The 13840-nt window shown below is 41.0% G+C and overlaps 1 protein-coding gene across 3 annotated transcripts in view; it reads right to left on the reverse strand.

The window, feature by feature from the left end:
• Positions 1–783: 783 nt before the first annotated feature.
• LOC106609111 (GRAM domain-containing protein 4) overlaps positions 784–13840 on the reverse strand; it is a 75750-nt gene continuing 62693 nt past the window's right edge. For all 3 annotated transcript variants that reach the window (XM_082977599.1, XM_014207533.3, XM_082977600.1), the window contains 10 exons: positions 11237–11285; positions 11050–11121; positions 10911–10954; positions 10523–10632; positions 9972–10126; positions 4697–4841; positions 4468–4561; positions 4124–4214; positions 3892–3960; positions 784–3805 (listed from right to left, as the gene is read on the reverse strand). In XM_082977599.1, the coding sequence (XP_082833725.1) occupies positions 3692–3805; positions 3892–3960; positions 4124–4214; positions 4468–4561; positions 4697–4841; positions 9972–10126; positions 10523–10632; positions 10911–10954; positions 11050–11121; positions 11237–11285 (943 nt within the window). In that variant the 3' untranslated portion in view covers positions 784–3691. The remainder of the gene's footprint in view (positions 3806–3891; positions 3961–4123; positions 4215–4467; positions 4562–4696; positions 4842–9971; positions 10127–10522; positions 10633–10910; positions 10955–11049; positions 11122–11236; positions 11286–13840) is intronic.

A 13840-nucleotide genomic window follows, 5' to 3' on the forward strand; every position in this document is an offset into this window, starting at 1 on the left:
ACATACATATACACATATACGTGTACATACATATACACATATACGTGTACATACATATACACATATACGTGTACATACATGTATACGTATACATACATGTATACGTATACATACATGTATACATATATACATACATGTATACATATATACATACATGTATACATATATACATACATGTATACATATATACATACGTATACATATATACATACGTATACATACATATACGTATACATACATGTATACATACATACGTATACGTATACATACATACATACATACATACATACATATACGTATACATACATACATACATATACGTATACATACATACATACATACATATACGTATACATACATACATATACGTATACATACATATACGTATACATACATATACGTATACATACATACATACATATACGTATACATACATACATATACGTATACATATACGTATACATACATACATATACGTATACATACATACATACATATATACACACACATATATATATATATATACACACACACACCTCAAATATACAACCAGGAAGGCTCTAAATGGTTTTGGGAGTTTTTCACCTTATGCCACTGCCCTCTAGTGTCTAAAGGGTTATTATCAGCCTCCATCCATCTGTCCTGCAGTGACATCAAGTTGCCGAATGTGGGAATTGCAGTCAGCAATCTCCCACTACACTACCTTCATGTTAATTTGGAATGATAAACATTATTTTTATAATTATCTATAGGTGTACAACAAAGGATAACAATACAGAGAAGGGCAAATAATTCATTTTATTTAAATAAAAAAAATGAACACCAGATATTTTACAATGGACATTGTTTTCTTTAAAAAAATCTATGGATTACGTTATTGTATATAAATTCCTCTTTCGTCATTTTAGTCCTCGGACCCACAGATGACAAATAATTACCAACAACTGACAGATGATTGCAGTATATTGAACTTTGCAGTGATATACTGTATGGGAATATCATGAAGTAATTGACCAATGTTTACATTTGAGTTACAACTAATACTTGGGTAACACAACGAGAGCCACAGAAGTAGAAACCAATAGAAACCAGTGGACAGAAGCTCTCGGAGTCGCCATGACGACCTCTGCTCTCTGTAAGGAAGGCCTGTGAGTGATCCAAAAATAGCTAAAAGATTATCATGATTTTACCATGTACTGCACACCACTACCATTAGAACGATCACTGACGTTTTTTTTGCAGCGTGATTGACGTACAATATAATCTGACTAGAATGTTCTCTGATGTCACCGTCTATCTACTGTTAGCTCAACAGAAGAGCTAAACTTTAGCTTTAGCTATTAAAGCATTATAAACAGATCAGAGATCAGGCTTACGTTTGCGGTTGGGATGAAGGTGAGCAGCAGAGGTTGTCCTGAGACCAGTCTGAGCAGATTTAAAAGCTGACAGTTGACACAGTAATTCAAATGCAAGAAGAAGATATCTGTCCAGTCTTCATAACTCCACCTGTGGCTAGGAGCTCAAACCGACATTCCAAACAAAAGAAAAACAAATCAATTAAGGTTTTTAACCCAACCTTCAGTAAACATCAGTGTAGGCAGAGTATGGCGGGCAGTAAAAGAAAGAAACAAATTACGTTTTGGCAAAAAAATAAATGTAACTAAGCGTTTACAGCAGTAACACAATACATTCAGTGTGCTTCTTTTAGGACAGACCCTGATTGCAGATTTCAAAGTTAGTTGTTACTAAATCGACTAAGAAAGGTTTCAGGTAAGCATTAAGACTACAGTAACGTACAGTCAGACAATCATTCAATCGACACACTAACAGCATGAGTTCCTTAGACAATCTCCAGAAATCACATTTCGTATCCAGTCGTAACACAACTGGAGATTGGGTTTTGTAAGACAATAACTGACAAAAGTTTATATGGGCTTGTTAACAGTGTGGGAAGATGAATGCGTTTTAGGGGACTAGCTTGTTGTGCTGAGCCAAAGAAGGATCTGCGAGCATGGTATAATCTCCTCTCTCATTTGCAGTAAACGATAAATGAGAAATATGCCCACAATAACTCTTCCAGCCATCTTACAAAACACAGAAAGTGTGCACATCCACTTGGTTTGGCATTCATTACAATTCTACATATCAAACCTATCTGAGAAATAAAATACCAGCTTTTTGAATCCAGAATGGTGACAATAATAAAGTGACATTTAAAATATTCAGTTCAAACTTCTACTTCATCCTGCTGTGAATGAATCCTACAGAACTAGGCCAGATGAAATACTGAGATAAGTCGTCCAGGAGTTAACTAGTTACTAGTCAAGTTAACCAAGTTAAATTACTTCTTAACAGGACAGCACATTGTACACATCTGACCACTCCAGTGTTAATACTAGAGGTTGGTATTAGTGGCATTACCGTAGAACTACAATAGTACTACTATACCATAACATGTCACTAAAGACTGAAGTAACACAGGTTTTGGGCCTTGAGACACTGCGAAATCATTAGTATGTTTATGTGACCTACAGTGTGTACCTTAAGAATGTGTTAGCCTACTAGGCTAAGGTCAGCGCACAAGTTTAGTTCACTGAACCAGTTATGTTACATTTAAACTATGTACCTTCAGTTTAGACACATTATTCAGGGTTTAGGTCTGTTATGACTCTCTCTAACAGTGAGTGTGCTTTAGTTTTATAACACAATCCACAGACCCAGGACATACTTTAACAAAGTCCAGTTCCTCATCATTCCATTGGTTATTACAAAAATAAGCGGAATTCACAAGAAAGGCATTTGAAAACATTTCACAATGAACATCATCGCCAAGGTCCCCACTACTGTGCGTGACACAGTACAGTTCAGTAGTGAGTGTTGAAAGTATAACACATACACGTCATATGCAAAAAGACACCTGAACGCAAACTGTTTGCTGCTGAAATGTGCATGCGTGTCTCCACAGAAAATCCACAGCAACGATGTAAACTAATGGAAAAGGCTTCGTGTCATGTTGAACGTTGTTCAGACGTTGGCTCGACTTTCTCACAGCTTTTTGTTTTCTACACAAACATCTAGCTACCGTATGGCATACTGTCTGTACGGTTCCGTGCAAGACCAGCAGTAGCAGTTACACTGACTCAGACTTTGTGAGAAAGACAGAGAGAAGACAGGTGAGTAGAGATGCACGCTGTCTGGGCAGCACACACACACACACACACACACACACACCCACACACACACACACACACACACACACACACACACACACACACACACACACACACACACACACCTCTGAAGCGAATTAAAGCTGTCAGGCAAGCAGGCAGGAGAGCCAGCTCCTTCTCCTATGATGAGATGTCTGTGTTAAAAATGTCCCCCCCATCCCCTCTTCTTCATCCCCCTCATCCACGTTCCGACATAGAAAGAGTGCAGGAATGTGTGCACCATCCCTATTGGACTACAAGGTCCCACCTCCAGGCAGACGCACACACAGGCACCTCTCAGTCATAAAAGAGAAGATTGTCCAGTCACTGTAAATAAGAGAGGGAGGAGAAGAGGTGTGTGTCCTGTCACTTTCCCCCAATTGTCTTTCCTCCAGCCAGGGAGGGTTCAGGGGCAGGTGGCCCAGCCCTGACCCTAGCCTAGCCCTCTGTCCATGGCTACAGCTCAGGGCTACAGCTCAGGGCTACAGCTCAGGGCTGCCCGAGGGTGGTCTGGAGGTGGTAATGATTTTCATGTACTGGGTGAAGATCGCCTCGAAGGCCTCGTCTCGATGGATCATGGCACCAAACACCAGAGGCTGAGGAGACAGAAATCCACTAATTAATTTTATTTGTAAATATGTGAAGGAAAATAAAATGGTCAAATTAGTCTTTATTTCCATACCTTCTGTGTGGAGGGAGTGGCTATGGAGATTCCCATTCCAGACCCAGGTAAGACAGACAGCACTTTGTACTGGGAACAGAGACGAGATGGTATCAGATGCATACAACTATGATAGATTCATTTGAAAAGAACCTATCAGTTGTTAGAAGATGCATTTCAGGATGTGATATCACAGAAAACATAGAAAGGATATGATAAAAACACTGAATTAGTTAAGAGTGTAGATAGACACCTTCTGGATATCTGTGATGTCCACCAGCTTAATGACCTTATTCTTCTTGGAGGCCGCCGATTTGGAACTGGAGCTCTCGAAGCACAGATAACTGAGAGAAAAAGAGACAGATGGTGAGAGAGGAGGAAAGATAGAAAGATGGAGAGACGAGTCAGCACAAATCATCCGCTCTTGGATCTAGCTCTGAGAACCTGCAACATAATGGCACTATTTCGTGGCATGTTGTATACACCCACATGAGAGTAAAGATAGCACACCAAAAAGGAATAGCAGACCACGAGGTGAAAAGCTAGTGATTAAGTACTTGAAGAGACAAGCTAGTGTGATGAGGTAGGTCTACTTACTTCTCTGTAACGTAGAGCATGCCGTTTCGAATGTAGTCTGTTGGCATCTTCCGGTCTCTGTTGATGAGGCAGCACCTCCACCCATTGTCACACACTGTAGACACACACACAGAAAAATAGTTAATATTACAAGCGGCGGGACAGGGCCCCAAAAGCATAAAAAAAAGTAAATAGCAGGGGGTAATGTTTTTTTGAATAAAAATATTTTAGGTGCAGTACGTCCTCTAACCTGGTAGAGGGCGCTCATTCTCTGAGACGTTGAAGATCTCATGAAAGGCTCCCTTCTTGGTGCTATGAATCCTGGCGCTGTCACCATCCAGGTTTACACCGCATGGGACCGTTGCTAAGCTACCTCTTGCCACCACAGGCTGAATCTAGAGGGGAGGAGGAGGGGAAGTGGTAGGAGGGGGGGACGAGGAAAAGGAGGATTTGGGGAGCAGGTGGGGGAGGAGGAGGAAGAGGAAGAATTTTACTACAGAGCACTACTGTAGCCATCTTCCACTATGGATTCTCTCAGAGACTAAACTGGTAGACAGCCTCTCACAGAGGAAACATAAGATGGAGGCCATTCATCTGTACACAGTAGGAGTATGTGCTCCTCGTAACATAGCCTTGCAAACAACTTGCGGCTTATCTAACATCAGCCTCAGGGTGAGGGTCTCGTGCAAAGCGCAGAGCAGTTCCGACCCCCCCAGACACAGTACATCTCGGTTAGTTTCATTTCTAAGTGAGGACATTTTGTTATTTAACTTCATTTATTGTATTGTCTGTGTTCTAAGGGTATCCTCTACCCTTCTGCCCTGAAGTGTTCACTGGTTCACTACCCCTCACTAGTGTATATAATTATGGTGGAACATTGTCCACCTGTCTTTTGCCTATGCATGCTTACACCCACCAATCCAATGTTTTAGTGAAGGCTAAATCCCTGAAGGGGGGGGGGGGCAGCGAGTGTACACTTCAGGCAGGGGGGTGGGGGGTGGGGGATCAGAAGTCAGTGTACAGTATAGACAGGATGGTATAGTAGTGGATTAGTTCGTGTTTGTAATGCTGGGAGTGAGAGTAGGGAGCTCTGCAGATAAATGGCCATGCCAGTTACAGCTACAGTACAATATACTCCCTCATGCTGCAGGCAGGCAGGCCCCTAGCTATACCAGCAGATAGACGGGATTATTTGTAATGTTACATAGAAGTAGAATAGAGTAGAAGTCTTCGATTAGCTGTAGAATAAGTCTTAGTTACATGGTTGGAGAATTCAGACACACTAATTAGCTCTGTTTTTCAAGGGTTACCTGGTAAATTATTCTAACTGAGTGATTGTTATACAAAGCCTACTACTAATTGGAAACACAAGAAAGTTATACCTTAACTGATTATCTTACCATCGACATTTCAGTGTTCTAGAGGTAAACTATGGGGGAAATAAAGGTGCTACTGTAAACCGGACAATAGTGTATCCTACTCTAGTCACACTAAAGTTGCTTTTGACAGTGCTGGTTTGGGGTTGTGTCAGCACACTGAACACCTGGTTACTACAGAGTATGTCTGTGAAAATGGATTAAAAAAAAAAGTCAAATGAATTCATAATTGTTTCAATTAAGACTGGTTCAATTAAAGCTTAGCAAGTGTCTCTTTTGGACTGAGTTTAACGTTATGTCATTAGGGCCCACTAAAAGTGGATACATGCATTGATATTTTTGATCCATTTATTCACAAACACTCAGTTAATGTTGGGAGGTTTGTCGTGAACCACACGCACACACTCAGTGCGCACACACACATACAGACAGACCACCGGTCAAAAGTTTTAGAACACCTACTCATTCAAGGGTTTTTCTTAATTTTTTACCATTTTCTACATTGTAGAATAATAGTAAAGACATCAAAACTATGAAATAACACATAAGAAAATATGTAGTAACCCCCCCCCCAAAAAAAGGTGTTAAATCAAAATATATTTTATATTTGAGATTCTTGAAATAGCCACCCTTTGCCTTGATGACAGCTTTGCACACTCTTGGCATTCTCTCAACCAGCTTCACCTGGAATGCCTTTCCAACAGTCTTGAAGGAGCACTTGTTGGCTGCTTTTCCTTCACTCTGCGGCCCAACTTGTCCCAAACCATCTCAATTAGGTTGAGGTTGGGGATTGTGAAGGCCAGGTCATCTGATGCAGCACTCCATCACTGTCCTTCTTGGTCAAATAGCCCTTACACAGACTGGATGTGTGTTGGGTCATTGTCCTGTTGAAAAAGAAATGATAGTCCCACTAAGCACAAACCAGATGGGATGGCGTATCGCGGCAGAATGCTGTGGTAGCCATGCCAGTTAAGTGTGCCTTGAATTCTAAATAAATCAGTGTCACCAGCAAAGAACCCCCACACCATAACACCTCCTGGGGAAATACACATGCAGAGAACATCCGTTCACCCAGACCGCGTCTCACAAAGACACAGCAGTTGGAACTAAAAATCTCATATTTGGACTCCAGACCAAAGGACAAATTTCCACCAGTCTAATATCCATTGTTCGTGTTTCTTGGCCCAAACAAATCTCTTCTTCTTATTGGTGTCCTTCAGTAGTGGTTTCTTTGCAGCAATTCGACCATGAAGGCCTGATTCACACAGTCTTCTCTGAACAGTTGATGTTGAGATGTGTCTGTTGCTTGAACTCTGAAGCATTTATTTGCACTGCAATTTCTGAGGCTGGTAACTCTACTGAACTTGTCCTCTGCAGCAGAGATAACTCTGGGTCTTCCATTCCTGTGGCGGTCCTCGAGAGAGTTTCATCATAGCGCTTGATGGTTATTGCAACTGCACTTGAAGAAACTTTCAAAGTTCTTGAAATTTTCCATATTGACTAAAGTAATGGACCGTCATTTTGCTTTTCTTATTGGAGCTGTTCTTGCCATAATATGGACTTGGTCTTTTACCAAATAGGGCTATCTTCTATATACCACCCCTACCTTGTCACAACACAACTGATTGGCTCAAACGCATTAGCCTGTTGGGGCTAGGGGGCAGTATTTTCACGGCTGGATAAAAAAACATAACCGATTTAATCTGGTTACTAATCCTACCCAGTAACTAGAATATGCATATACTTATTATATATGGATAGAAAACACCCTAAAGTTTCTAAAACTGTTTGAATGGTGTCTGTGAGTATAACAGAACTCATTTGGCAGGCAAAACCCAGAGACATTTTCTGACAGGAAGTGGATACCTGATGTGTTGAATTACCTTTAAGCCTATGCCACTGAAACACACAGGGGCTGATTAATGTTTTGGCACTTCCTATTGCTTCCACTAGATGTCACCAGCCTTTACAAAGTGTTTTGAATCTTCTACTATGAGATCTGACCGAACAAGAGCCTTGGAACGGTGATGGCCGATTAGACTCTGGCGCGCGAGGTCATGTTGGGTACCCTCGTTCCAATACGTTTTAAAAGAGAATGCATTCGTCCACCTTGAATATTATTCATGTTCTGGTTAAAAAAGGCACTAATGATTTATGCTATACAACGTTTGACATGTTTGAACGAACGTAAATATATTTTTTCCCCTCGTTCATGAAGTGAAGTCCGGCGGGCTTAGATCATGTGCTAACAACACGGAGCTTTTTGGACATAAATGATGAGCTTTTTTGAACAAAACTACATTCGTTATGGACCTGGGATTACTGGAAGTGACATCTGATGAAGAGAATCAAAGGTAATGGATTATTTACATAGTATTTTCGATTTTAGATCTCTCCAACATGGCCGTTTGTCTGTATCGCAAAGCGTATTTTTCTGGGCGCAGTGCTCAGATTATTGCAAAGTGTGATTTACCAGTAAGGTTATTTTTAAATCTGGCAAGTCGATTGCGTTCAAGAGATGTAAATCTATAATTCTTTAAATGACAATATAATATTTTACCAATGTTTTCTAATTTTAATTATTTAATTTGTGGTGCTGACTTGACTGCCGGTTATTGAAGGGAAACGATTTCCTGAACATCAACGCCATAGTAAAATGCTGTTTTTGGATATAAATATTAACTTGATAGAACTAAAAATGCATGCATTGTCTAACATAATGTCCTAGGAGTGTCATCTGATGGAGATTGTCAAAGGTTAGTGCATCATTTTAGCTGGTTTTATGGTTTTGGTGACGCATGTCTTTGAATTGACAAAACATTACACACAGCTATTGTCAATGTACTCTCCTAACATAATCTAACTTTATGCTTTCGCCGTAAAACCTTTTTGAAATCGGACAACGTGGTTAGATTAAGGAGATGTTTATCTTTCAAAGGGTGTAAGATAGTTGTATGTTTGAAAAATTTGAATTTTGACATTTATTTGGTTTCAAATTTGCCGCTCTTGAAATGCACCTGCTGTTGATAGGGTGCACCACGGGTGGCACGCTAGCGTCCCACATAGCCCCAAGAGGTTAAGAAGGAAAGAAATTCCACAAATTAACTTTTAAGAAGGCACACCTTTTATTTGAAATGCATTTCAGGTGACTACCTCATGAAGTTGGTTGAGAGAAGAACGGCAATTACGTGCAAAGCTGTCATCAAGGCAAAGGGTGATTTGTTTAAATAGCTGTAAAATAGTCATATGTTTGAGAAATTGAAGTAATAGGATTTTTAAGGTTTTGAAAATCGCGCCACAGGCTGCAAGTGGCTGTTACGTAGGTGGGACGATTTCGTCCCGCCTAGCCCAGAGAGGTTAACACTTTTTTGGTTACTACATGATCCCATATGTGGCATTTCATAGTTTTGATGTCTTCACTATTATTCTACAATGTTGAAAATAGTAAAAATAAAGAAAAACCCTGGAATGAGTAGATGTTCTAAATCTTTGAACCGGTGGTGTATATACATGTTTTAGCTGGTGGCACACACAGGCACTACGTAACGTAATGGGGACAGAAGCACACCAGAGTCCCTACCTTCTCAGACCCAGACAGCTGAGAGAGAGAAACAAAACACAACGTATAGTGACAGTCACTAAAGCAAAGCCCATCTAGCACCACTAACATTACTGCCAATTGGCTGAGGAAACAAACCAAGAGCCATTGCAAACACTCAACACAGTCTCGCACACACACACCACACACACACGACAGAGCATGACATTCAGGAGACAGTGTCAAGGTAAATTAAGTTTGTTTAAAGTAAGGGCTCAACATAAAAAAGGGTTAAGGCTCATCATAAGATAAAATAATTGCAATGTTGGTTTGACAGTAGTTACGGTTATTATTTAAAAACAAAAAAATCTATCCTTCAGTTGTAATAGATTCTTTGGGGTTTAGTTATTTAGCATTTGGATAAAGGCCAGTGTTAGGGAAGTTTGGGTTGGATAAAGAATTGGTTCCTTTCTCTATGGGGCTAAGTTATTTTTGCGCCCCCAGAGTAAGTTGTCAGATGACAGCCTGTGTGTTATTGTATACCGTATATGTTGTGTACGTGTGTGTGGATATGTATACATGTGTATGCATTCATAAGTGCGTGTCCTCACCCGTCGGGACATTGTAGCGTTGGTCCTCTCCTTCAGCTGTGGATCAGTTGGTAGGTTGTTCCAGTCGATGTGAGGTGTGTCATATTTGTCCCTCAGCTTGGGACAGCTCTTAAACAAGAAGTCTATGATGAAGAATTTGATCCCTGCATACAGTCCTGAGAGCGAGAGAGAAAAAATGTCATACATTATAATTTTTTAAAAAGTTGACAGTAATGTTGTAAAAGTACAATGATTGCACAAAAACATATGTCGGTATACTTTTTTATTTACACGTTTTACACATTTCATAAAACGGGTGTCTGCTGTAAACTAAACGGCTCAGTCAGTCTCCTTCATCTTAAAGCCTCCACAGCCACCAACAGGGAACACACAGGAGAAGACCAATTGCTTTAGAGAGGAACAAAAATTGTTCCAAGAGACAATGCCTCCGAGCAGCAAAGAGAATAAAGTGGTGTTTTTATATTGAATGTTACGTAACCATAGCATTTCACTCAGTGTGTGTGTGAGGGCTACAGCAGCATGTGTATGATTGTGTGTGCGCATGTACTCACCAATCATGAAGCCCACGAGTTTAAAGGGCAGTATGCAGGAGGAAAGAAAGGCAACCCACAGGCTTATGTAGAGCTTCTGAGTGATCTCAGGCTGCACCCACATGAACAGGCTGAACACACACACACACACACACACACACACACACACACACACACACACACACACACACACACACACACACACACACACACACACACACACACACACACACACACACACACACACACACACACACACACACACACACACACACACACACACACACACACACACACAGAGAGAAAGAGAGAGCGATAGCGAGAGGGAAACCGTTGGATCAACTATTCAGACCAACTTAGAGAAAGAGTATAGAATGGTAAGACAGTGAAACAGCCATTTCTTACTTACTTCTTTATTTTCTCCAAAACATCCGCCATCTTACCAAAAAGATTCTGTGAAAAAAGCCCAACAAAATGACTTTTCCGAAAAATACAATGTCTGAATGTGGTGTGTTTGCATGCGTGCTTGTGTATGTTCACTACTGTACCTGTGCTTTTTGTGCAACATCAAGCACTAACTGGAACTTTTCAGACACAGTCAAGTCATCCTTTGACGGTTCCTACATGAAACAAACCCAAAACAATCAGCTCATTCCATTCCAAAAAGGTAGGAAGTACGACAGGCCACTTCCTGTGAGGTCAGAGGAAGTCATGTGAAAATGGGAGGTCTCTTACTATAGGATCCGTAATATCCGGCACAATGCTCCACTGAATCCTCCAACCTCTGAAAAGGAAAAAAAGGGAAGAGATCAAAATAAATGTAAAGAGGTCAAAACTCTAAAGCAGGGATGGACAACTGGTGGCCTGCACCTGCGGATCAATTTCATTTTTTTTTTTTAGAACTCAGTCGGTGTCTCAACTTACTGTTGATAGTTAGAATAATAGAATACACAACATTTGGTTGTGCATCAGCAGTTTCTCTCATGTCCGTCACTCAATTAGCCCATGTCAGCTAATATTTTTTAGATTGGCAAGTTAGCCTAGCGGCCAGCTAGCTACACTTGTAGTAATCATTGTTGAATTACCGACAGGGAGCACCCATTGATTTTATAAGTCACTCAGAATTCATGCAATTCTCTTTCTCAACCCAATGGCAAAATGAATAGAATTGCAGGAAATTAAATCTGCAACTTTATTTTTCCCTCTGTGCTGTCAAGAGGGCCGCTAAAAAAAAGAATTGTTCGCAAGGCGGGGGGTGGTTACAAATTTTTGCTTAGGGTCCCCTAAAATACTAGGGATAGCTCTGACTGCATGTGTGGGTATGGATGAGGGTACAGAGACCCGCGAGCCACTGCGGTCCCCCATGATGAGTTCAGATTCTTGGTTGCCCATCCCTGCAATAAAGGACTCAGTGAAAATGAGCTGCCCCACATTAAATAGGTAGGTACAGTGTAATTACATGTAATAGAGAGCAGAGTATGAATTTATTCATCCCAACTTGGTAAATATGAACAAAAATAAACATGTAAAAGTGTTGGTCACTTGTTTCATGAGCTGTCCCCGAAATTGTCCATATGCAAGCTCATTTCTTTCAAATTGTGTACAAACATTTGTTTACATTCTTGTTAGTGAGCATTTCTCCTTTGCCAAGATAATCTATATACCTGACAGGTCGGCATATGAAGACGCAGATTAAACAGCATGATCATTACACAGGTGCACCTTGGCTGGGGACAATTAAAAAGGCCACTAATATGTGCAGTTTTGTCACAACACAATGCCACAGATGTCTCAAGTTTTGAGTGAGCATACAATTGGCAAGCTGACTGCATGAATGTCCAAGCTGTTGCCAGAGAATTGAATCTTCATTTCTCTACCATAAGCCTCCTCCAACGTCATTTTGGAGAATTTGGTAGTACGTCTAACCGGTCTTACAACCGCAGACCACGTGTAACCACTCCAGACCAGGACCTCCACATCACCTGCGGGATCGTCTGAGACCAGCCACCCGGACAGCTGATGGAACTGGGTTTGCCCAACCAAAGAATTACTGCACAAACTGTCATAAACCTTCTCAGGGAAGCTCATCTGCGTGCTCGTCATCCTCGCCAGGGTCTTGACCTGGCTACAGTTCTGCGTCGTAACAGACTTCAGTGGGCAAATGCTCACCTTTGATGGCCACTGGCACGCTGGAGAAGTGTGCTCTTCACAGATGAATCCTGGTTTCAACTGTACTGGGCTGACAGCGTGTATGGCGTGTTGACAAGCGGTTTGCTGATGTCAACGTTGTGAACTGAGAGCGCCACGGTGGCGTTGGGGTTATGGTAGGGGCAGGCATAAGCTACGGACAACGAACACAATTGCATTTTATCGATAGCAATTTGAATGCACAGAGATACCGTGATGAGATCCTGAAGCCCGTTGTTGAGCCATTCCCGCCAACATCACCTCATTTCAGCCTGATAATGCACGGCCCCATGTCGCAAGGATCTGTACACAATGCCTGGAAGCTGAAAATGTCCCCGTTTCTTCCATGGTCTGCATACTCAGACATGTCACCCACTGAGCATGTTTGGGATGTTCGTGAAATTGTAGCATATTGCGTTTATATTTTGTTCAGTGCAGAGCATGTGAGCCGAGTTGAGCAGTTGGAAATCGCGCTCACCGCTCTATCGCTGCGCAAAAAAACGCTCCAAATAAGCTACATTCATTAAAATAAATTTAACCAACACCTACCTGTTTTTGTGACTACCTGGACCTACCAATTGTTTTTTAAGAATTGAAACCAAACCATAAGGATTTGAATTAAAAGTATTTGAATAAACATAAAAAGGTGAATGTAAGAAGCAAACAATTTCAAATAGGCTAACGTCATATTAACCAGCATATAACACTAAATAGGTCAGGAGCCAGACAGGGAGCCTAAGAAGGAATTATTTAGGCTATATTATTTCAAGGCTATAGCCTACAAATAAATACATTGTGAAGCATTAGCGAGTGCTACACAATAGGCTGGCAGGGACATAAAGCGCTCAGCATTTAAACATTGTGATGGAATTGAAGCATTAGCCTATAAATTGTGACTTACTTATACAATTTAACCTCTTGGGTAGGGGGCAGTATTTTGACGTCCGGATGAAAAGCGTGCCCGTAGTAAACTCCCTGCTTGCTACTCAGGCCCAGAAGGTAAGATATGCATATTATTAGTAGATTTGGATAGAAAACACTGAAGTTTCTAAAACTGTTTGAATGATGTCTGAGTATAACAGAAGTCATATGGCTGGCAAAAACCTGAGAACAAATCCAACCAGGAAGTGTGGAAATCTGAGGTTTGTAGTT

The sequence above is a fragment of the Salmo salar genome, chromosome 07 (genome assembly GCF_965601325.2).
Source record: "Salmo salar chromosome 07, fSalSal1, whole genome shotgun sequence".
NCBI classification, from domain to species: Eukaryota; Metazoa; Chordata; class Actinopteri; order Salmoniformes; family Salmonidae; genus Salmo; species Salmo salar.